The 22847-nt window shown below is 41.1% G+C and overlaps 1 protein-coding gene across 3 annotated transcripts in view; it reads right to left on the bottom strand.

Moving 5' to 3' along the window:
* grid1a (glutamate receptor, ionotropic, delta 1a) overlaps window positions 1-22847 on the bottom strand; it is a 300893-nt gene that overhangs the window by 266528 nt on the left and 11518 nt on the right. Inside the window, exons 1-2 of one of the 3 annotated variants that reach the window (XM_058058872.1) lie at window positions 20611-21349; window positions 19516-19671 (exon numbers count right to left, since the gene is read on the bottom strand). In XM_058058872.1, coding sequence (XP_057914855.1) covers window positions 19516-19671; window positions 20611-20689 — 235 coding nt within the window. In that variant the 5' untranslated portion in view covers window positions 20690-21349. Of the gene's footprint in view, window positions 1-19515; window positions 19672-20610; window positions 21350-22847 lie in introns of those variants that run through there. The other 2 variants (XM_058058871.1, XM_058058873.1) reach the window with 2 other exon arrangements.

Raw genomic sequence — 22847 nt, 5'->3', positions numbered from 1 at the left:
ATGAATGAATGAATAATCATTGTTTTGTGACTATTGAACAATAAATGATATGTAGTACTCTACACTGGTCACTAGGTGTCAGTAAGGTGACCATTAGGCATTCCTAATGCTAAATAAATAAATACAACTGTAAAAAATAAATAAAATAATAAAAAAATAAAAATACTGAAAGTTTAAAAATAATAAAATAAAATGACTTCAAAAAAACTTTGAATAATAAAAATAAAATGACTTAAATCAAAATTAAAAAAGTAAAAAGAACACAATAAACTAAAAAAAGTGCAAATAAAAAATACTAAAAGGAAACAAATAATAAATAAATAAATAAATACATAAATTATACATAAATAAATACATAAATTAAAATGGCTAAATTAAAAATTTCTATGCTTTCTATGCTATACTCCGGTTTCCTCCCACATTCCAAAAACATGCCAGGTTAATTATCAACTCCAAATTGTCCATAGGTATGAATGTGAGTGTGAATGGTTGTTTGTCTATATGTGCCCTGTGATTGGCTGGCCACCAGTTCATGGTAGACCCCGCCTCTTGCCTGAAGACAGCTGGGATAGGCTCCAGCACTCCCCCTCCCAAACCCTCATGAGGATAAGCGGTAGAAAATGAATGAATGAATGTTGTCAGAAGCGTTAAAAGGGGCCCTTTGTATTGAGTTAAGGACTCCAATAGATTTCTAGATCTTCCAGAGCCTTGCACATTTTGGTGGGAATCTGGGTGAACTGTGCAAATCAAATCAAATGATCTATCTTTCATTTCTGCCTTTAAAATCTACTTACACTGGGGCCAAGTGGGGCAGTGACCCAACAGATCCAATACGTTTGCAATATACGCTTTACTGCCATCTAGTGGACTGGAGTGGAAAAACATTGTTCCCAGTACCCATCCAATCAAGTGCTCCTTATGTTGTTCATCGTTGGGAATAATTTGTTAAACAAGCAGTTTAAAAAACACTAAACAGCTTGGTTGGGGAGAAAAAAAAGGCAGCTGAATGAACACGAAGCCAAAGAAATGATTACAAGGTCAAGAAAAAAAAAAGCAGAGTAATTATGTGATGGTGTGTGATGAGCCAAATGCTATGATGCATATTTATACCGAGATGCATATTTGACCCGATTTCCCCTGACGTCTGCACGTTTTCACGTCTCAACTCTTTTACGGCGCTGGGTTTTGATTTCATCTTCAGCGAGCTTACACACCAGCTTAGCCTCCTCGTCGGTCGGGCGGGAAGAAATAGAGAGGGCGAGCGAGGAAGCTCCACGGTGACAGATGGCCTCGCTGGCTCATCCTGTCTGTGGGCAGTAATGCAAACAATTGCTCCCAAATTCATTTTGGCGTCACCTCATTGACGAGGCGGAGTCCATTGTTTCGACTGAATTCACCTGTCTTTTTTTTATTATTTTTTTTTTTTTTGCACCCTTCTCAACATGTCTCCTCCTGAGCCGCTGACTCCTGTTTAGCCTCTCGTAGGATTTAGCCGTGGGCTCACTCTCTGCTTCTTGTCTTGTCCTGGAATTAAAGAGTCTTGGAGGTGCCAGCGGTGCAGGCGCTGCCTAGTAAATTATACACACACACACACACACACACACACACACACACCCGCGGCCAGGCGCCATTAGAAGTGACTTTACCGCACACAAACACACATCGTCACCCTTCCCCCGGCCTCTAATGGTCGCTAACAGCACCTCCGACCGGGACTAAACACGACAATAGTTAACTCAACGTCAAAGCCACAATCAGGTTTGGATGTCTGAGCAACAGTTTCTGAAATGAGCAGTGTACGCTCTGACGAGAATGAGGAAATGATTAGATAAGTGATTATGTTAGACATTAAGCACATTTGACGTACGTGACAAGAACTATACATCCATTCATTTTCTATGCCGCTTATCCTCACAATGCTGGAGCCTACCCCGGGTGAGAGGCGGGGTACACCCTATGGATGATTCGGGGTCGTCAATCCACCAATCAGCTTCCAGTGCACCGGAACACATTTACAGCGACTCTATTTTATGTCTTAAATGGCGTATTTGCTATTATTATTTCTACCATATTGGATAACGCGACTGTAAAGGTGAGTATAGGGGTGTTATGTCAAGTCTCAAGGCTCTAATAATGTTAAAACTGTATTTAAACAGGTTTTATATGCTCTAACTACAAAAATATTCCTTTTATACATAAGGATTCCTACTTTGTGGAAATACAGATATGACCAACTAATTAATTGTGACAATTGAGTGCAAAAAAAATTAATCTAAACAAAAAACATATCGGATAATGTGAGTGTAAAGGTGACTATAGGGGTGTTATTTCATGTCTAGAGGCTCTAATAATGTTAAAAACTGTATTTAAACAGGTTTTTTATTCTCTAACTACAAAAATATTCAATTTATACATAAGGAATCCTACTTTGTGGAAATACAGATATGACCAACTAATTAATCGTGACAATTGAGTGCAAACAAAATATAATAATTTAATCTAAACAAAAAACATATTGCATAATGCGAGTGTAAAGGTGACTATAGGGGTGTTATGTCATGTCTAGAGGCTCTAATAATGTTAAAAACTGTATTTAAACGTTTTTTTTTTATGTTGTAACTACAAAAATATTCAATTTATACATAAGGAATCCTACTTTGTGGAAACCCAAGCAATTAATCGTGACAAATGAGTACAAATAAAAAATAATAATCTAATCTAAACAAAAACATATTGCATAATGCAAGTGTAAAGGTGACTATAGGGGTGTTATTTCATGTCTAGAGGCTCTAATAATGTTAAAAACTGTATTTAAAAAGTATTTTTTTATGTTATAACTCCAAAAATATTCCATTTATACATAAGGAATCCTACTTTGTGGAAATCCAACCAATTAATCGTGACAATTGAGTACAAATAAAAAATAATAATCTAATCTAAACAAAAAAAAACAAGCCATGTTCGGTGCATCTTTTCGAAAAAAGACATTTCTTGATCCTGAATCCCAGAAGATTTCTTCCATGTCTCAATCCACGCACCCCCACAATGTTTCACGGAAATCGGTTGTTGAAGTTACGCTGCAAAAGACAAAACCCGCCTGCGTAGCGCTCCAGTGGAGCTCACCTGCAACAACACACTCCCTCATGCCAGGATGTACAAACAAACAAACAAACCCTCTCCCACTCGCCATCCATCCATCCCGCCTCCATCATCTCTGGGCGTATTTTATTTTTTACGCAGCCGAATAAGAATGAAAGACGGGATGGCGGAACCAACATGTGGGAAGGTGATTCATCACCGCACACGCCTTAGCATTAATCTGACTGGACGGGGACACATCCTGCGGGCCAACCGCTCTTTGGAGGACAGGTACGGCGGTATTGACGGCCGAGCTCCAGCAGCGGGGTCGAGGCACGGCGCCGACATCTGTCACCGTGCTCTCTACAGCTCTACAGCTGAAAGCGACGTGTGTGAGATATCGGGCTTTGTGATAGGGAGAACACATGTCGCTCTTTATGCAAAACACACACGGCCTGATGGTGGCCATGAGTGACACGTGAAGCTTCCTGAATAGCTGAGCCATTGTTGGGCTTTCAATCATTTATCCAGCATTAGGAAATAAAATAAAATATGCCGGAGAGTCAATACCGTTCCTAGCCATTTGCTCCTGTATTGAAAATAATGCAAGTACATCTCCTCAGTGTAGTCTACACCTATTGTCCTGATTTATTCAGCTAATAGGGCAATTGTATTGAATTGGATTGGATGTGTATTTATTCAGGTATACGTATATGGATATTGTCACTGTAGTACATTTCCAGTGCAATACCCCCAAAACCTGGAAAAACCATGCCTCACTGACCGCATCACCCAAAAGCGAGAAGCTCTGATAAACAACAAACTATAATAATAATGGAGAACAAGGGACCCCTGTACAGGATTTTAGTGGAAACCAGAGGTGTCCAAACTGTGGCTCTCTGAGACAATTTGCGGCCTGCCACTGTTTTTTTTTTTTTTTTTTATTAGCTTACGGCACATTCTCAAAATACGATTTAACAAGAAAACTAAAAAAAAAAAACACACAAACAAAAAATAACCAAAAAAACAAAGATTATATGTAATTTTAAACAATTACAATAAAAATAAGGCATATATATGATATAATTTATTATTATTATTAATTTTAATCATTTTTTACAGTTGTATTTATTTTTTTAATTTCATATATATATATGAAATAAAAATATATAAATATATATATGAAATAAAAAATGAATACAACTGTAAAAAACGATTAAAATTAATATATTAAATTAATATATATACATATATATGAGATAAAAATGAATACAACTGTAAAAAATGATTAAAATTAATAAAAATAAAACCACTGAAAGTTTAAAAATTATAAAATAAAATGACTTCAAACAAAAACTTTGAATAATAAAAATAAAATGACTTAAATCAAAATAAAGGAAAAAAACAAAGTAAAAATTGAATAACCTCAAAAAAGTGCAAATGAAAAATACTAAAATGAAACAAATAATAAATAAATAAATAAATAAATTAAAATGGCTTCAATTAAAATAAAAAAAAATACTATTTTTTTGGGTGGGCCAATTTAAAAATGCAGTTTCCAGGTTGAAGCCACTGGATGAAGTTTTAATTTGACAGGAAGTGGGTACAAATGCCTCCCATGACCGGAAGTCTTTGTGTTCATTCGATGATGATGATAATGGCCGACGATGTATTCTTTGAAGATTAACTGGTAGACGCTCCTTTTTAGCGATACAACGATAACGAATCCATCATTTTGGCAATTGTTCCCAGTTAACGTCTCTGTGAATTCACTTTTATACCATCCACGCTTTCTAGACAACCACAAATGATTAGCAACCTCCTCCACTAGCATCTTCATTCAAATGCGCCAGCATGGAAAGCCATACCAGACTACGTTGAAATCAAACCCTCCACGTCTGCCGCTATGTGCGTTGAATACAAATTCACACGAGAACCCAAACACGACGAGTCGCCCGTGCTAATTGGCGCAGCATCGTTTCATCGCAAAAAAAAAGCCCACTCGGATTACAGATGAAAAAATAAAAAGAAAGTGAAAGGAAGCAATGCATTGCCATATCTTTCTCCCGCTCCATTCAATCATTTATTTGCGTATTTCGAGGAGTATGTACTGTTGTGTGTACACAGAGTAAAACCCCTCACTCATGGCGGTGACATTTAGCACGACACAGACGATGGCGTCAAACCTTTTCAGATTAAAAGATCTGAAGAAGATGATTTCCATTCATATTGTCGCGCTTCATCGCAATTAAGCAATTAAGCAATTAAGCAGACGACCTAACCTTCAAGATCCCAAGAGCATAATTCTGGTGATTGATGTGGAATTTTGCATGTTTTCAATCTAATAAGCTACAACAGGGGTGGGCAAACTGCAGCCCGCGGGCCACATCAGGCCCGCCAAGTATGTTAATCCAACGCACCAGGCATTTCCGAATTCCTTCCTGGCAACATGACATGCAGTGCAAATGTCAACCCACAACACCCATGTTAAAAAAAACAACAAAAAAAACATTTTTATACTCCGCCCGCAAGGCATGCTGGGTAGCTTAGCTTTCTCCAAACATGTGTGTCCAAACATTTTTGCTCGCTTGCAAAACACGTTAAGCAGGTTGTCAGATTTTCCAATGCAAGGTCATATTGTTGTTACAGCTGGACTACCCAGCATGCTTTGCGGGCATTTGGAAATAACTGTTTTAACTGTTTTTATGTGTTATTTTTAGTTATTTTTTTTATTTATGTGATGCGTTAACTTACTTACTTGGATGTGTTGTGTTTTCCTTTTGTTGCACCGTGAGAAAGTATGACGTTCTGCTTGATGCCACTGATTTTTTTTAACCCAATGTAGAGATACTGCATGTGTATACCGTTACCTGTACCGCACATTCAGACTTTACCCCATCGAGTGTTTTATTATTCTCATTTTTATCCTAATTTCTTTACATTCTGCTCACACAGCAAATTTAATTTATTGTTTGTGCAGACGTTCTCGGCGATAAACATTTTGGATGTTACCTGACAGAAAGCTATTTTTCATTTCTGCTCACGCCCCTATCCAATTAACCGCAGTCTCCTACAGTCTCCAGGTACGTGGTCTGCAAAAGCAAACAACCATCAAGGTCTCTGATTAGCGCTGGGTCAAAAACACTGCTATTAACAACAGCAACCTCCTCGTGTAGTTGCGTTATTATCTTCGCAAGCAAGATGGCAGTCACACTAGTGTGGAATATATCTTAGAGTACATTTCCGCTTGCAATTTTTATGCTTGAAATTGCCTAATTTAGGCAAAAAATACAAATAATTTCTTTAAATATGCACATTTTTGGCTAATAATAAGCCACATTCAACCAAAAAACATTCATTCATTATCTACCATTTTTCCTCACGAGGGTCGCGGGGGTGCTGGAGCCTATCCCAGCTGTCTTCGAGCGTGAGGCGAGGTACACCCTGGACTGGTGGCCAGCCAATCACAGGGCACATATAGACAAACAACCATTCACACTCACATTCATACCTATGGACAATTTGGAGTCGCTAATTAACGTAACATGTTTTTGGAATGTGGGAGGAAACCAGAGTACCCAGAGAAATACGGGGAGAACATGCAAACTCCACACAGAGGGGTGGAATTGAACCCTGGTCTCCTAACTGTGAGGTCTGCGTGCTAACCACTAGATCGCTGTGCCACCCATCCACAAAATATTATTAATTAACAGGATTCATTCATTCATTCATTTTCTACCGCTTTTTCCTCACGAGGGTCGCGGGGGTGCTGGAGCCTATCCTAGCTGTCTTTGGGCGAGAGGCGGGGTACACCCTGGACTGGTGGCCAGCCAATCACAGGGCACATATAGACAAACAACCATTCACACTCACATTCATACCTATGGACAATTTGGAGTCGCTAATTAATGTGGGGGGAGAACATGCAAACTCCACACAGAGATGACCGAGGGTGGAATTGAACCCTGATCTCCTAGCTGTGAGGTCTGCATGCTAACCACTAGTCCGCCGTGCCGCCCATCCACAAAATATTATTTAGTAATTAACAGGATTACTTTATCATAATTCATCAGCATCCAGCAACGTGACCTACCTCTGCATGTGCTTCAAAATGCTGGTGGTGTTGTTGGTTTGAAACCCATGCATGCTACAACAAACCTTATTGTTGTTTACAATGAGCCCATTAATACTATTAATGGCGGCTGACTTGGTTGCTTCTTACTGTTATTACAACATTGATTCTGCTGCTGTTGTACTGTGTAAGCAGTATACTGGATATACGTAAATGACCATATGGGCTTTTGACTTTTTCATGCACTCCAAATCATTATTAAAGTATATATAATGGGTTTTCAAATTGGCGACTCCAAATTGTCCATAGGTATGAATGTGAGTGTTAATGGTTGTTTGTCTATATGTGCCCTGTGATTGGCTGGCTAACAGTACAGGGTGTACACCGCCTCTGGCCCGAAGACAGCTGGGATAGGCTCCAGCACCCTCGTGAGGAAAAGCGGTAGAAAATGAATTAATGAATGAAATCTGTCTGTAATTATCTCCAAATAACAGTCCGCCATCTTACATAACATAACATACATTTTTCAGTGTTTGCAGACCACATTGCACCACGATTCTTCATATATATATATTTTTTTTTGGGGGGGGGTTGTACATGGGTACAGACTAGCCAATAGAGTGTCTTAAAGTGCCATCCAGTGCATGACACACATTATCCAATCCCTCTGAAGGTACAGTTTTAGCAGACATTGCTGACGATGGCTGTTCTATTTTAAAAAGCCCCCCCCCCCCCCCCCCAAAAAAAGTGTGTCTGCTGTTCGCATCACATGCACAGCAGCTTCACTCAAGCATCACCTCTTAAGCTACTACACAGCAGCCCCACGGACCTTCTTGTCGTAGAGCTCGGACACTTGAAACAGGTTGTATAATCCATACAGCATTTTTTTTTTTTTTTTTTTACACGGACAAAGTATCACTATGCACTCTGATATAGTGAGAAATCACACGTGCACTTTGTTTGCACAGTGGCACGGCAGAGCGCATAAATCCTCAGGACTGATGTTCAAGCTTTCACAAGGTTATCAGGAGGCGGGACATCCATCACAAGCATGAGTGCGTGTTGTCATTTTGCTCTATATATGGGCTCTCCGAACACGAGACCACGGCTTTAAATCTGAAGATGTGGTCAAGACCGCGTGTGGAGTTGAAGCTTTAAAGTCAAACACCATCACTTGACTTATGAGTTCTTTTTATTTCGAAATATTTTTTTTTCTACCCAATAGACTGTAGGTCAAACTGTTGCCATCATAAAACGTTTTGTTTTGAAGTCGCATTGGAATAAGTTGAACTGTCATACAATTGGAAGGAGAGGTTAGTATTTAGTGAAACACGACTCCCTGACTGTGTTTTCTCAAAATTATTTCATTACAAAATGATTGCTGTTTTGTGGTTGAATGGTTGAATTATAAAAATAATAATTAACTGGATATTAAAGCAAATCCTGCCTATTCTTGACCTAAATTAAGCATTTTCAAACATCCATTCATTTCTCCGGACTACCCAGAGAAAACCCACACATGCACGGGGAGAACATGCAAACTCCACACAGAGATGAACGAGGGTGGAATTGAACTCGGGTCTCCAAGCTGTGAGGCCTGCGCACTAACCACTTGACAACCGTGCAGGTTTTCAAACATGAGAATGGCTAAACGAAGTAACTAAATGGACTAAAATAAGAGGCAGAAAAATAATGAGGATGAGTGGTATAGAAAATGGATGGATGGATGGATGCATGGATGGACGGATGGATGGATGCAAGGATGGACGGATGCATGGATGGACGAATGGATGGATGGACACATGGATGGACGGATGGATGGATGGACGCATGGATGGATGGATGGACGGATGGCTGGACGGACGAATGGATGGATGACCGGACGGACAGATGGATGAATGGATGGATGGCCGGACAGACGGACTGATGGATGGATGGATGCATGCATGGATGGATGGATGAATGGGTAGGTGGATGCATGGATGGATGGATGGATGGATGGATGGATGGATGGATGGACGGACGGAAGGATGGATGGACGGATGCATGAATGGATGGATGGATGGACGGACGGACGGAAGGATGGATGGACGGATGCATGAATGGATGGATGGACAGATGTATGAACAGAAGGATGGATGGACGAATGGATGGATGGATGCATGGATGAAGCATGGATGGATGGATGGATGGATGCATGCATGAATGGATGGATGATGGATGGATGGATGGACGGACGGACGGATGCATGAATGGATGGATGGACAGATGGATGGACAGAAGGATGGATGGACGGATGGATGGATGAATGGATGGATGGATGCATGGATGAAGCATGGATGGATGGATGGATGCATGCATGAATGGATGGATGATGGATGGATGGATGGATGGAAGGAAGGATGGATGGACGGATGGACGTATGGATGGATGGATGCATGAATGGATGGATGGACAGATGGATGGACAGAAGGATGGATGGATGGATGGATGGATGGACGGATGGATGGATGGATGGATGAATGGATGGATGGATGGATGCATGGATGACGCATGGATGGATGGATGGATGCATGCATGAATGGATGGATGATGGATGGATGGATGGATGGATGCATGGAAGCATGGATGGATGGATGCATGGATGGATGGATGAGCCATTAAAAGCATTCTAATTGTGAATGTACAATGACTTTAGATCTTACCTGCATTTATATAATAAATTCACTAAACAGTTCAAAAACTTGAAAAAAAGAATACTGTATTTATTTTAAGAAAACAAAATCTAATTCATAAAGAAAACCTTTGTCATACACAATATTGTATCACTGCATTCATTGGATGAAACCAACCCTCTGCTTCAACTGGCTCATCATGTCCTAAATGTCATCATGTGACTTTTTTAATAAGCAAACGTTATTAGACACAGATTGTATTGTATTAGAAATAAAATGAACATGACATAATAGAGTTTCATGTGCAGCACATTGTGGTTAATTGGTCACATTGGTGTTATTGTTTGCCTCTGATTGGATCAAGGCTTTGGGGAGCACAATCAATTGAACAAATCAAATACGAGCATACAAAAAGTACTCTTAAAAGAAAATAGAGGCACCACGAAGCTGTCAGAGGAACTGACGGCCCCATCGGACAATCTTCCACCCCAGCAGGGGTGCACAGCACCATGCCACCGGCTCCTTATTCTGCAGTGACGGGCTGAAAAACCTCAAGACTAGAAGGACACGTCGCAACGTTTTTTTTTGTGAAGCCAAAAGCGTGAAGAAGCATGAAAAAAAGGACATGGAGTGGCGAAGCAAACAAAAGCCACTCCAAGCTGACAGCCATTAGGACACAGGAGATGTCCAGCGGGGGTCATTGAGCTTGGAAATGGCTGAACCCAACAGGGTGCTTGTTTTCGATTTCCAAAAGAAATATCTGATCCTAAATGGACTTTCTTGTGGACGACTTTCAGTCAAAAAGTCAGCAACTGATGAGAGGAGAGGAAAGGTCGAGCAAGTAAAACTAAAGGAAGTTGTTCCTCGCAATTAATTGGTGCCAGACCAGGCCGTGATAAGTCGTTCATTCATTTTCTATTGCGGGGGTGCTGGAGCCTATCCCAGCTGTCTTCGGGCGAGAGGTGGGGTACACCCAGGACTTATCCTCACGAGGGCCGCGGTGCTGCTGGAGCCTACCCCAGCTGTCTTCGGTCAGATTCTGACTTTGTGTGCTGGTTATTTTGTGTAGCTGCTCTATAGGAGTCCACAACTCAATACTATAAGGGTCAAAAATGAGCATAATAGATCCCTTTTAATATGGGGATCTATTTTAGATCCCCTTTCATATGGGGATCTATGATATCCATCGAAAAAAATCTTGGACAATTTGGAGTCGCTAATTAACCTAGCATGTTTTTGGAATGTGGGAGGAAACCGGAGTACCCGCATGCACGGGGAGAACCGCAGAACTGAAATATCGGTACTTTGACAGTTCCGACGGCTGCACGGTGGAGGTGGTTAGCGTGCATGCCTCACAGCTAGGAGACCCGAGTTCGATTCCAAGTGTCTCTTTGTGTAGTTTGCATGTTCTCTCCGGAAACTCCGGTTTCCTCCCACATTCCAAAAACATGCTAGGTTAATTAGCGACTCCAAATTGTCCATAGGTATGAATGTGAGTGTGAATGGTTGTTTGTCTATATGTGCCCTGTGATTGGCTGGCCACCAGTCCAGGGTGGACCCCGCCTCTCGCCCGAAGACAGCTGGGATAGGCTCCAGCACCCCTCACGACCCTTGTGAGGATAAGCGGTAGAAAATGAATGAATGAATGAATGATTATTGTTTTGTGACTATTGAACAATAAATGATATGTAGTACTCTATACTGGTCACTAGGTGTCAGTAATGTTAGTATTCCTAATACTAATGTGTAAGTTTTCATGTAATGCGAGTGAAAAGCTGATTATAGGGGTGTTAGTGTTTGTTTAGAGGGCTCTAATAGTGGTAAAAACCATATTGTAGGTAATTTTTCTATGCTTTCTATGCTATATTCCGGTTTCCTCCCACATTCCAAAAACATGCAAGGTTAATTGGCGACTACAAATTGTCCATAGGAATGACCATATGGGCTTTTGACTTTTTCATGCACCCCAAATCATTATTAAAGTATATAATGGGTTTTCAAATTGGCGACTCCAAATTGTCCATAGGTATGAATGTGAGTGTGAATGGTTGTTTGTCTATATGTGCCCTGTGATTGGCTGGCCACCAGTCCAGGGTGTACCCCGCCTCTCGCCCGAAGACAGCTGGGATAGGCTCCAGCACCCCTGCGACCCTCGTGAGGATAAGCGGTAGAAAATGAATGAATTAATGAATATTACTCTGCAAATGACAAAGAACAAATAGCAATGAAAACATAACGCCTGAGCAGGAAAAATGTCAGGAGGTGCTCTGGACTGATGAGTCAACATCAGCCGTGTTTGTCTGGAAGCCAGGGGAGAGCTCTGCAAACAACCCCAAAGCCTGATGGGGGATTAATTGCTCACAAGTGCAAACTCATCGATGCCTCGTGACAACAACCCACCTGGACTGCGTGTTGCCAAACATCTACCGAAGGCGGCTACCCGCACCCACACTGAACTCCAACGCATTGCGGCGATGAATTTTGGACCACATGGTCCTTTATGAACATGTGCAGAAAATTTACACAACACAGCAGCAACAGAACCAGTGTTGTAATAGTTGTAAACTGGTCTATTAGCATTCGTATAACGGTAGATTACACCAACTGTAACACGTATGACTTTCATTTAAACATCATTTAAACATTTAAAGCGCATCTAGAGGTAGATAAAGCTGACCGCTCATGATACTTCAAATGCAGCTACTTGTGTTAGCTTTCTAGTATCATCTCTTATGTTAACGGGTTGGTTTTGACCCATGTATTAAATCAGCTATAAAATATATTAAAAACAATAAGTTACCATCAAATTTGCTTATCATGTCTTGGTTACCTTCTTAGGCTTCCTCATCCATGAAAATGTTGGTTTTAATACTTTTGGTTTGGGCATGGAGGCCTTTTTTTGTCACTATACCCCTCAATTTCAATTTCCGAAAATGGTAAAATGAACCTCAAAAGAATCATATTAATCATATTAATAAATTGAAGTTTGTTATAAATAAATAATATAATAAATATTAAAAAATATATAAAAATATATATAAATAAATAAATAAATAAATAAATAAATAAATAAATAAATAAATAAATAAATATATATATATATATATATATATATATATATATATATATATATATATATATATATATATATATATATAAACATAACTACATATAAAAAATATCAAAAAATAAATAAATTGATTTTGTTACGTGGCTATTACTGAGGGCTATAGAACATATCTCTTAAATCAACTAGTTTTATTTATTTTCTCATTTTAGTATTAATCACTAAAGAAATATCTATGGTGTTCGGGTCAAAAAGTTATTGTTTTCAGCAACAGAACTTTAGTATAAACTGAAAATCAAAAAGCAAAACAGTTCCAGATCTTGGTTCACTGCACTTCTTGCCATTATTTCCATGATCTGAATTGTAAAAGTGAAATCAGCCATCAGTCAAATGAGTGAATTCACCTCCCATGTATACTGGACCTTGTTTTTCTGCTGGTATACTGGAAAAAAACGGTCAAAATGAGAATCCCTTGAAGCTTACATGATGAGAAGAGGAGCTGGTTGTTATTGTGTTGGCTAATTGTACACTTATATTAATATTGCTTTATAGTCATTTTATTATAACCGAGTCGAAACTGACCCTAACAATACAGTGGTCATAATTTCAACCAGACCATTTTAAAAGGTGGTAAAATTTATTTTTTTGGTTTTATTTTGTTGAAATAGACAAATTTTATGTGATTCTTTTTATGCATTAAAATGTAAAACGGGTCGGCGCCGACTCTAACACAAGAGGGTTAAGAAATGAAAAAAACTACCATCTAGGTCTAGGTTCTTTGATGGTTTTCATACATCCTGGACTGTTGAACAACCTGTACTGCATATAGCTAACTATTCCTAGGTGCAAACACAAGCAAGAGGCACCTCCAGCACCTCCGTTCCGATCCATGAAACGGACTCCGGCGGTTTCTGGAAAGACGCTTTGAACAGCCCACTCACACTGGAGAATCGTGCCGACTCGGAGGCGAGGAACCAGCAGCTGTTTGTAACCCACGGGGAGATTAACCCTTCAGAGTGGCCGACTCCACTCTGCCGCAGTAGCACTCTAGTTGATCAAGACCGTGAATTGGATTCAAATAACCGCGCCGTGATTAGCACGGCCAAAGCGAAATGGAACATTCCGCCGGCCTTTGTGTTGAATATGCTAGAAAAGACATCAAAATACAAAACAAATCCATTACTAAGATTTATGCCACATTATTAAATTTCCAGACAGAGTAATACTGAACAGGCAGCGTTCCATCACGTTTAGAGCACGGCGAGTAATGAGTTGTCATAAGCCCCCACAATCAGATGGCGGATTAAATTACCCGTGCCAACATCTTCAAATGAACCATCTTTTCACCTTTTGTCATGACAGATTGCACACAAGCGCGTAAAAAAAAATAAGGATTAAGCGGAGCAGAGGAGGGAAAGTTGTGGAAATTGGCTTGGAGAACCAGGAGAAGCCAAAAGGACGAAGCCGTCCTTGACTTTACCTTGGCAGGGGGGAGTGGGGCGACGTGCTTGGGAGGTGTGGGGTGTAAAGTGGACTCGGTGGGGCAGAACACTCAACAAATTACTGCACGGCAGAGGAGCCGGCGTCTACCTGCCGCTAAGTGGTTTTCCATTGCGGATTCATTCCCGGGAAAGCTGTGCTGGACAAAAGAGCGCATTATTTTACTTAAAAACATTGCAATTACAACAGGATCAACGCGGGTCTTATTAGGTTGGATACCAATTAGAAGACAATTCCCAGTATAGCTACTCGCTCTTGCTGTTTTTTTTTTTCCACATTCAACCAGCGCAGCTTCTTTAATTCCCTCGTTGAAGAACTTCTCTTCCATCATTTGGGTCAATCTTCTCCTCTTGCTTCTATCACCTGGCCTTCACTTACATAAAGTACTTTACGTGCGGTCCAAAACTTCCTCCCACCCGCTCCGAGAACAGAAATAACCAAGCAACACGGGAACACCTACGGTGTATTTGGTAATCAATTGTAAAAGGTTGCGTTCAAGTCGTATGAGTAATACACAAGAGGAGGAACTTTTTTTTCTGCAAAGTTAACTTTGCAACTTTATTTTGTACTTTATGAAATAAAAATACTTGGTTCAATACATGAAGTTGACATTTACGGAGGTTTTCATGCTAAAATTAAATCAATATAAAGCCGACTACCGTCGTCCCTTGCCGCTATATGCGCTTCGACTTTCGCAGCTTCACTGGTGTTTTTTTCAAAATATGTTTTTTTTTTAAATCATATGCTGTTTTGCGGCATACTATGGTCTATTATTTGGTTAAATTAATCTTTTTGGTTTGTTTTGGCCTAGATTAAGCATTTTTAAGCATAAAAATCCCAACATAAGGCATTCAGAAGACATACGGAAAGGCTATTTTGTAATTAAGGGCTATTTAAATAGACTTGACTTGACATCACATCACCTCGTACTTCGGTACATTATTAAAAAAAAGCAAAAAAAAACCTTAAACTGTATTATGGAAAGCAGGAAGTGAACAAATGTAACAGTTACTGATTGAAAAAGTACCAGATGGAGGGGTAGGATTTAATAAGCTTTGCTTCTTCCTACTCCTTTTGGACATGTGGAACTGTGAACTGATTATGTGATGCATTCAATTGTAATCTGATGCACGTTCAAATGAATGTTGCCTCCCAAAAGAGGCCTGAAACATAGCTACTGAGTACCAATCCCTTTAAGACCCAAAAACACCTGATCCAAAGTTAGGCTTCCTTAAGATCAGCCCTCCTGAGTGATTGCAAAGCGGATAAGTGGCACAATACTGTTAGGATTGATCAGAAAGCTAGTTATGCTGGTCAAATTGCGTTTCGCTTCTCCAGTCCCAGTAATCTGGCGCCATCGTACATGGCAGATCTTAAAGCACAGTAAAGATAATATGACACAATGAGCGCCGGTTGGCATGACAACAACCCCCTTCAGGACGGGACGCAACGGACGGTCTCCGAGTTTGTTTATTTCTTCTCCAAGTCAGCTTTGCATGACAAGAGCACCTCAAAGTGGCCGGCAAGGATAAAGGAGAGAAGGAAGCATGACACTGCATGTCCTGCTCTCACTTGGCTTCCTCATCAATGCACCTCCGAGCTCCCCACGCTTCCCCCCCAATGTCCACTCATGTTTATTCAACTTCCTCCAGTCCAACTGTTGCCACAAATCCTGCAGTTTCTCGACATCAGCCCCCTCCCAATCCCCGCCCGCCCGCTCTTTGGTGGCAAGTTCCTGACCGCCACTCACGGCCAACGAAAGAGCAAAGAGAAAGGTCAATTAACCCGCTTGTCACTCAACAGTCACCACCCCGGTCTGGTGTGAGGATGGGCCACCCGTCGACCCTCAACCCAAACACAGCACCCCCCTCCCCCCACCCACCCACAACTCCGACCCGATGAGCCTCACAGAAGAGGAGGCATATATTACAGGAGACAAGTGCAGAGTCGATGGATGAAGTGAGTGGACAAACACCATTCATTAGCCTTAAAGCTACAGACACACAAAATGGTGTGTTCCCAGTAGGGCTTACTAAAAGCACTTTTATTCCAATAGACTACGAGGGGACTTTTGGGACTAAAATAGAAAAAAAAAAAAAAAAAAAAGTAAAGCTCTTTATGCAGCAGGACATACAGTTTTACACAGGATTACACCAAAACCGTCTGAAGAGAGGTGGCGCCATTAAAAGTTGATGAGGATCTGGAAGCATGATGGCGCCGCTTGCTGTACCAAGAAAAACTAGCTATCCAATGGACAGAATGACAAAAAATACAAATATAATGCAACACGAATGTTATAGTTCCACCAGCTTTGGCCTTGGCGGAGGTCTATACTCTGAGTGACATTGTCCTTATATATGAACAATATAGCATTACAAAAACAGCACATTTAGTAGAAAATGGCTCATTTTGGGCCGACATTGAGAACCTACGACATAAGACCACCATATTAAAATTTTGGTGACAAAAAATGGTGAAAAATAGCAACTTTTTGTAGCATCATTCATTTATTTTCTACCGCTTATCCTCATGAGTGTGGCGGGGGTGCTGGAGCCTATCCAGGTTGTCTTCGGGGGGGAGAGGACTGGTGGCCAGCCAATCACAGGGCACATATAGACAAACAACCATTCACACTCACATTCATACCTATGGACAATTTGGAGTCAATAATTATTTAAAAAAATAAACTTAAACTATATTAGGAAAGCAGGACGTGAACAAATGTAACAGTTACTGATTGTAAAAGTACCAGATGGAGGGGTAGGATTTAATAAGCTTTGCTTCTTCCTACTCCTTTTGGACATGTGGAACTGTGAACTGATTATGTGATGCATTCAATTGTAATCTGATGCATGTTCAAATGAAATTAAACCATTACCATTACCATTACCATAATTAACCTAGCATGTTTTTGGAATGCGGGAGGAAACCGGAGTACCCGGAGAAAACCCAGCTGTAAAAGCGGTAGAAAATGAATGAATGAATAAATACCAGCTGTTGCAGTGCGTCTGTTGAATTGTCACATTCGGAGGTGTAAATTCGCCGCACGGTGTACAAGTGGTTAGCATGTGTTAGCCACACAGGAATAGACGGATGGAGGTGTAAAATGCTAATCATTAGCATGTGTATGGCACTTTCAATGTAAAGAGCAATGAGTTATCGCATTACTTTCAATGCATTTCGTTTATGTTGAATGTCAGCAGGGAACTGTTTAGTGCTGAATCACCGGGAACTGTTCAGTGCTGAAATACTGTCGTATTTGTTACCTCAAATTCAAACCTGTTTAAATATATTTGAGAAATTTGAGGTGGAAAATGTTGCGTGTCTTACGACAACTCCATGTCGACCTCATGCAAACTTTGTCACCCGACACCATGGGCAAACGGCGTTTAGCGCAGCAACAACAAGCACAAATAGCAATGAGCTACTACCACTGAAAGGCGACTAAAAAGGACTAAATGCAGCAGACAGACTTTGAAGGTCCCTTGGCGGCCATTAAAGTCTTAATGATTCATTTAGCCCAGGAATTTTTAATCGCAACATTATTGGGTCACTTTTCACAAAGCGAGGGGTAACCTTGGTTCAAGCCGGCGTAAAAAAAACAATAATTGTAATAATAAAGACAAAAATATCCATTTTTTTTCCCTGGGTGAAGCTGTTAGCATCTGACTCACTGCTTCCACCTAGCTTTAGCCTGGTAGAAGACAACAGCAAGAAGACCTTCTCTCCTTCCTTCCTTACTCAGGCTTCCTTCCCTTGGTTCCTGTTTTCATTCCTTCAAAACATCCTACCATTCCTCCTTCTCTGTGCTTCTCATTCTTGCTTCTTTTCCCATTCTTATTGCCTTCTTTCCTTGCTTCCTTCCCTTGGTTTCTGTTTTCATTCCTTCAAAACGTCCTATCATTCCTCCTTTTCTGTGCTTCTCATCCTTGCTTCTTTTCCCTTTCTTATTGCCTTCTTTCCTTGCTTCCTGTTTTCATTCCTTCAAAACATCCTACCATTCCTCCTTCTTTGTCCTTCTCATCCTTGCTTCTTTTCCCATTTTTATTGCCTTCTTTCCTTGCTTCCTTCCCTTGGTTCCTGTTTTCATTCCTTCAAAACGTCCTACCATTCCTCCTTCTCTGTGCTTCTCATCCTTGCTTCTTTTCCCATTCTTATTGCTTCAAAACATCCTACCATTCCTCCTTCTGTGTCCTTCTCATCCTTGCCTCTTTTCCCATTTTTATTGCCTTCTTTCCTTGCGTCCTTCCCTTGGTTCCTGTTTTCATTCCTTCAAAACGTCCTACCATTCCTCCTTCTCTGTCCTTCACATCCTTGCTTCTTTTCCCTTTCTTTCCTTGCTTCCTTCCCTTGGTTCCTGTTGTCATTCCTTCAAAACGTCCTACCATTCCTCCTTCTCTGTGCTTCTCATCCTTGCTTCTTTTCCCATTCTTATTGCCTTCTTTCCTTGCTTCCTGCCCTTGGTTCCTGTTTTCATTCCTTCAAAACATCCTACCATTCCTCCTTTTCTGTGCTTCTCATCCTTGCTTCTTTTCCCGTTCTTATTGCCTTCTTTCCTTCCCGTTTCCATTTTAATCTTGCTCATGTTCCTTGGTTTCTTCCTTTCACACTCATTTCCTTCCTCTACTCCCTTCCTACCTACTACAAGTCTTTATGTCCTCCTTCATTCCTTCAAATTGACCTCTTTTTGTTCCTCCGTGTTTCCTTTTGCCTCCTCATTCCTGCTCCTGTTTTTCCTTCCTTGCACCCCTTTCCTTCCTTTTTAAATACTCCCTTCCTTCCTACTTCTATCACCCTTTTCCTTCCTCAACCTTTATCTCCTTTTCAGGCATTGCATCTTTCCTACTGATCCCCACTACTATACTTCCTATCCGACTTCCTTTCCTTGTGTTCCATTCCTTCTTCTCAACCCCCTTCTTTCCTTGCTCCTTTGACTGTTGTCCTTCAGTCATGGCTACTTGCTTCCTCATTTCCTTCTTGCCTGTCTCCTTGTTCCCTCTCTGCCTTCTGGCCGACGCTCTGACTTCAAAACCTCCTCCATACGCTCCTTCCCATGTAATCCAGTATGGTTTTCAAAACACAGGAACACATTCAGTCCAAGAAACAAAAACCCCAGCGCCTACCTTCCTGCACAGCCTGGAAGGGGTTGTTGGGTTCCACCAGCTTCACAGAGTGGGTGATCTTCTCGCTTTGTAGGATGTCATCATTGAGGGAAAGGTCCGAGATGGCGAGCTGGAATATCTCGTCATCCCTCACCGCGTTTTCCTCGAATATGGCCCCTGTGGAGGTTAAAAAAAACAAACAAAATCAAATGTATATAAGTTCATTGCAGGTTGGTGGACAACAACACAAGTTGATGACAATAAAGGGAATACAAGCAAAAAATAAATAAATAAGCATGATTGGATTGGGGCCTTGTGTTTGTATACATGTATGTGTGTTAGGCATACCAAATAGTACCCATAATCCTCTCTCTCTACACACACACACACACACACACACACACACACACACACACAACCCTTGTTGTCTCTTTACGGCATCACTGTCAGACACGTCGTATATATGTCAATGCCGAGAGAGAGAAAGAGAGAGAGAGAGCGGTTTTCCGGAAAAGGGAGAAGTATATTTGGCGTCAGCCGATATGAATGACTTGGACGGAGTCCCAGTGCTGCACTAAGCTGATGACGGAGCACCTGCTGCTGGCCAGACTGTTGCAGCAGCAGCAGAAGAAGAAGAAGAAGAAGTGAGCGCCGCGGCAGGCGTACATCACATATAACGGTAACATGTATGGCTTTACTACTTAAGACGCCGCAACGTCATACATGTGGACGCAGATATAGGACGCAGTTCCAGGATATATAGCTTTATGATTGGGGGGGTGGGGGATTTTGGCTTGAAGTGGTCTGAATAGACAAAGAGGCTCTTTATGTACGTCAAAAAAAAAGTCCCCCTGACGTCCCCCTTTTTTTTTGCCACCCGTCGCTGATCTCTGTATTGACATTGCAGTCACGTCCCGGTGGAAGTTGAGGCTTGCCGGCTGGCTAAAAGACACGCAGATATACGCCTCGGGAACCACTTCCACACAGCTCGTTTCTCAGCACTTTGAATGGCAACACTCTAAAAGATGTTGAACGTATAAAGAGAAGAACTTTTCCACTAGACAATTTCACACACAAAAAAGCTTGTCGTGTTTTTTTTTTTTTTTTCTAGCTTACCGATGTGTATGATGGAGTCCGCTTTAGCCGAGTTGCATTGCAATATCCACAAGGAGAAGCAAACCAGCAGCAGCTCCATGGCGAGCTCATGCAGCAGCAGCAGCAGCAGTAGCACATCCACAAAAAAAAAGCCGACAAAAAAAAGAAAAAGAAGCTCAGGTCCAGTCCAGTCCAGTATAGTCCAAGTGGTCCAAATGGAGGAAAGAACCCGCTTGCGCACACAAACAAACACACACACACAAACACACACACACACAAAAACACTCCAACCCCTCCCACTCCAAAAGGAAAGACTAGCTTAGATAGTCCGGAGAAATAAAAAGCGCTCCAGAGAGGATTGGACTCTAGTAGGATGTTGGCGGTGGTGCTGATGCTGATGATGCTGATGATGATGATGATGCAGGACCGAGAGGAAGGACGCGCAAGTCCGGTGAGAGAGACTTGATGCTCCCGCCCTCCTCCAGCGTGACAAGCCAGCGAGGAGGAGAAGAGGAGAGAGGAGGAAGATGCGGGAGGATGAAGAGCAGGAGGAGGAGGAGGAGGAAGAGGAGGAGGAGCGCGCTTCCACACAAGCGACCAAAAAACCGGTTAGGCATCACGTGACTTCAGCGAGTGGATGCTGCTGATGCTGCGCCGGCGAGCCGACTAGAAAAAGACTGCGAGGTGATGGAGAAAGACGCACATCATGCGCCAAAAAAAACAAACACACACACACGTGCGCGTCCGCTGATCTGGTAGACGCCAGGCGTGCACGTGGGGGCACGTGCACCTTACTTTTTTTTTTTTTGGAGAAGTTGCAGCAGCAGTAAAGAAGAAGAAGAAGAAGAGGAGGTGGTGGTGCGCGCGCATGATTCCCGGAGATGGATGCGAGAATCCACGGACGTTTCATCCTGTACTTTTGAGTGGATTCTTTTAGTGGGGTGGATAGATAGATCGCGACGCAGGAGAGGAAGCTGAGGAAGGACCCACGTAGCCTTACAATTAAAGGATATTTCTCGTGTGCGTGTGACGAGGACGGAAATATCTCTTAATTGTTCGGTTAAGTGCGTTCAAACTTTCACCCAGCAAGATGACCGCCTATAAAGACAATAATTACCTTATATGTAATGTATATATATGTGTATATTTATGATTTATTGCATTTAAATCTATTTTTTTCCTCTTCTTTCATGCAGTAATCCCACCCTCATCTGCTTTCCATGCATCTCGCAAAAGTTGCCAAAGTCATACACCGCCCCTAGTGGCCACTGGTGGCTACTGCAGTTGTGGCAGTGGCGGTGACTCCTTGCAGCTTTTTTTTTTTTTTTTTTTTTTATAGCCTCTTGTGTTTAAAAATAGACAAAACAAAGCGAGCTATTTTAGTACGGTGCCTTTGAAAAATAAAATAATTATTTGAAAGATGATATTCCCTTGGCACCAGCTGGATTTAGTGTGAATATTTAGGCTGCAAGAATAAAAGATTGGACCTTTTTGGTGTGTGTGTGTGTGTACATTAATCTTGGTACATAGGCATTGATCCTATATAAAATATCAAAAATCAGTCAGTAATAGCAGAGGAAGCAGAAAAAACTTGCTGCTATTGATTTATGTGGCAATATGTTGCTGATATTACTGTATTCTCAGGAGGTGTCACCTTCTACAATCAGGATGACATATACATACATGTCCTTGTAGCTATACAGTACATGGCTAAGTACACAGTACACAATAAAAGTATTCATTGCACAATATGTTGATTATTATGTACAATAATATGCAAATTTGCCACTGCAAAGCACAATAATCAACATATCGTACAATGAATACGTGCATTGTTTTGTTATGGACAGCTTGCCGTTTTAAAAAGGAGAGTAAAAGTCATTTTCGTGGGAGTTTTATGATTCCCCCGCAGACGTTCTATCAAGGCAATTTACGTGGCGTTAAAGAACCCCATGAGCAAGCACTTTGGCGACGAAGTCAAGGAAAAACCGCCTGCTCATTATGTTGGAGGGAGGATAAAAGTGAGGGAATGTTATATACGTATATATGACTGCATCATTAACAGTAATGCTATATTTCTTTTAGAATTTATGCTGAGATTACTGCTAAAAAAATAACCATTGTTACTGTGAAAGTGGTTATTTAATATTTAAATGCTATGCCACTAAAATGACATTGTTTTTCCTAATAAAATTACCAGTTTATTTTAGGAAAATTGTGACTTTTTCTCTTGTTTGAATACAACTTTTTTATCTTAA

The sequence above is a fragment of the Doryrhamphus excisus genome, chromosome 20 (assembly GCF_030265055.1).
Source record: "Doryrhamphus excisus isolate RoL2022-K1 chromosome 20, RoL_Dexc_1.0, whole genome shotgun sequence".
Classification (NCBI taxonomy): domain Eukaryota; kingdom Metazoa; phylum Chordata; class Actinopteri; order Syngnathiformes; family Syngnathidae; genus Doryrhamphus; species Doryrhamphus excisus.
Note: the sequence above shows the minus strand (reverse complement) of the source record. Positions and strands in the feature narration are given on the sequence as shown.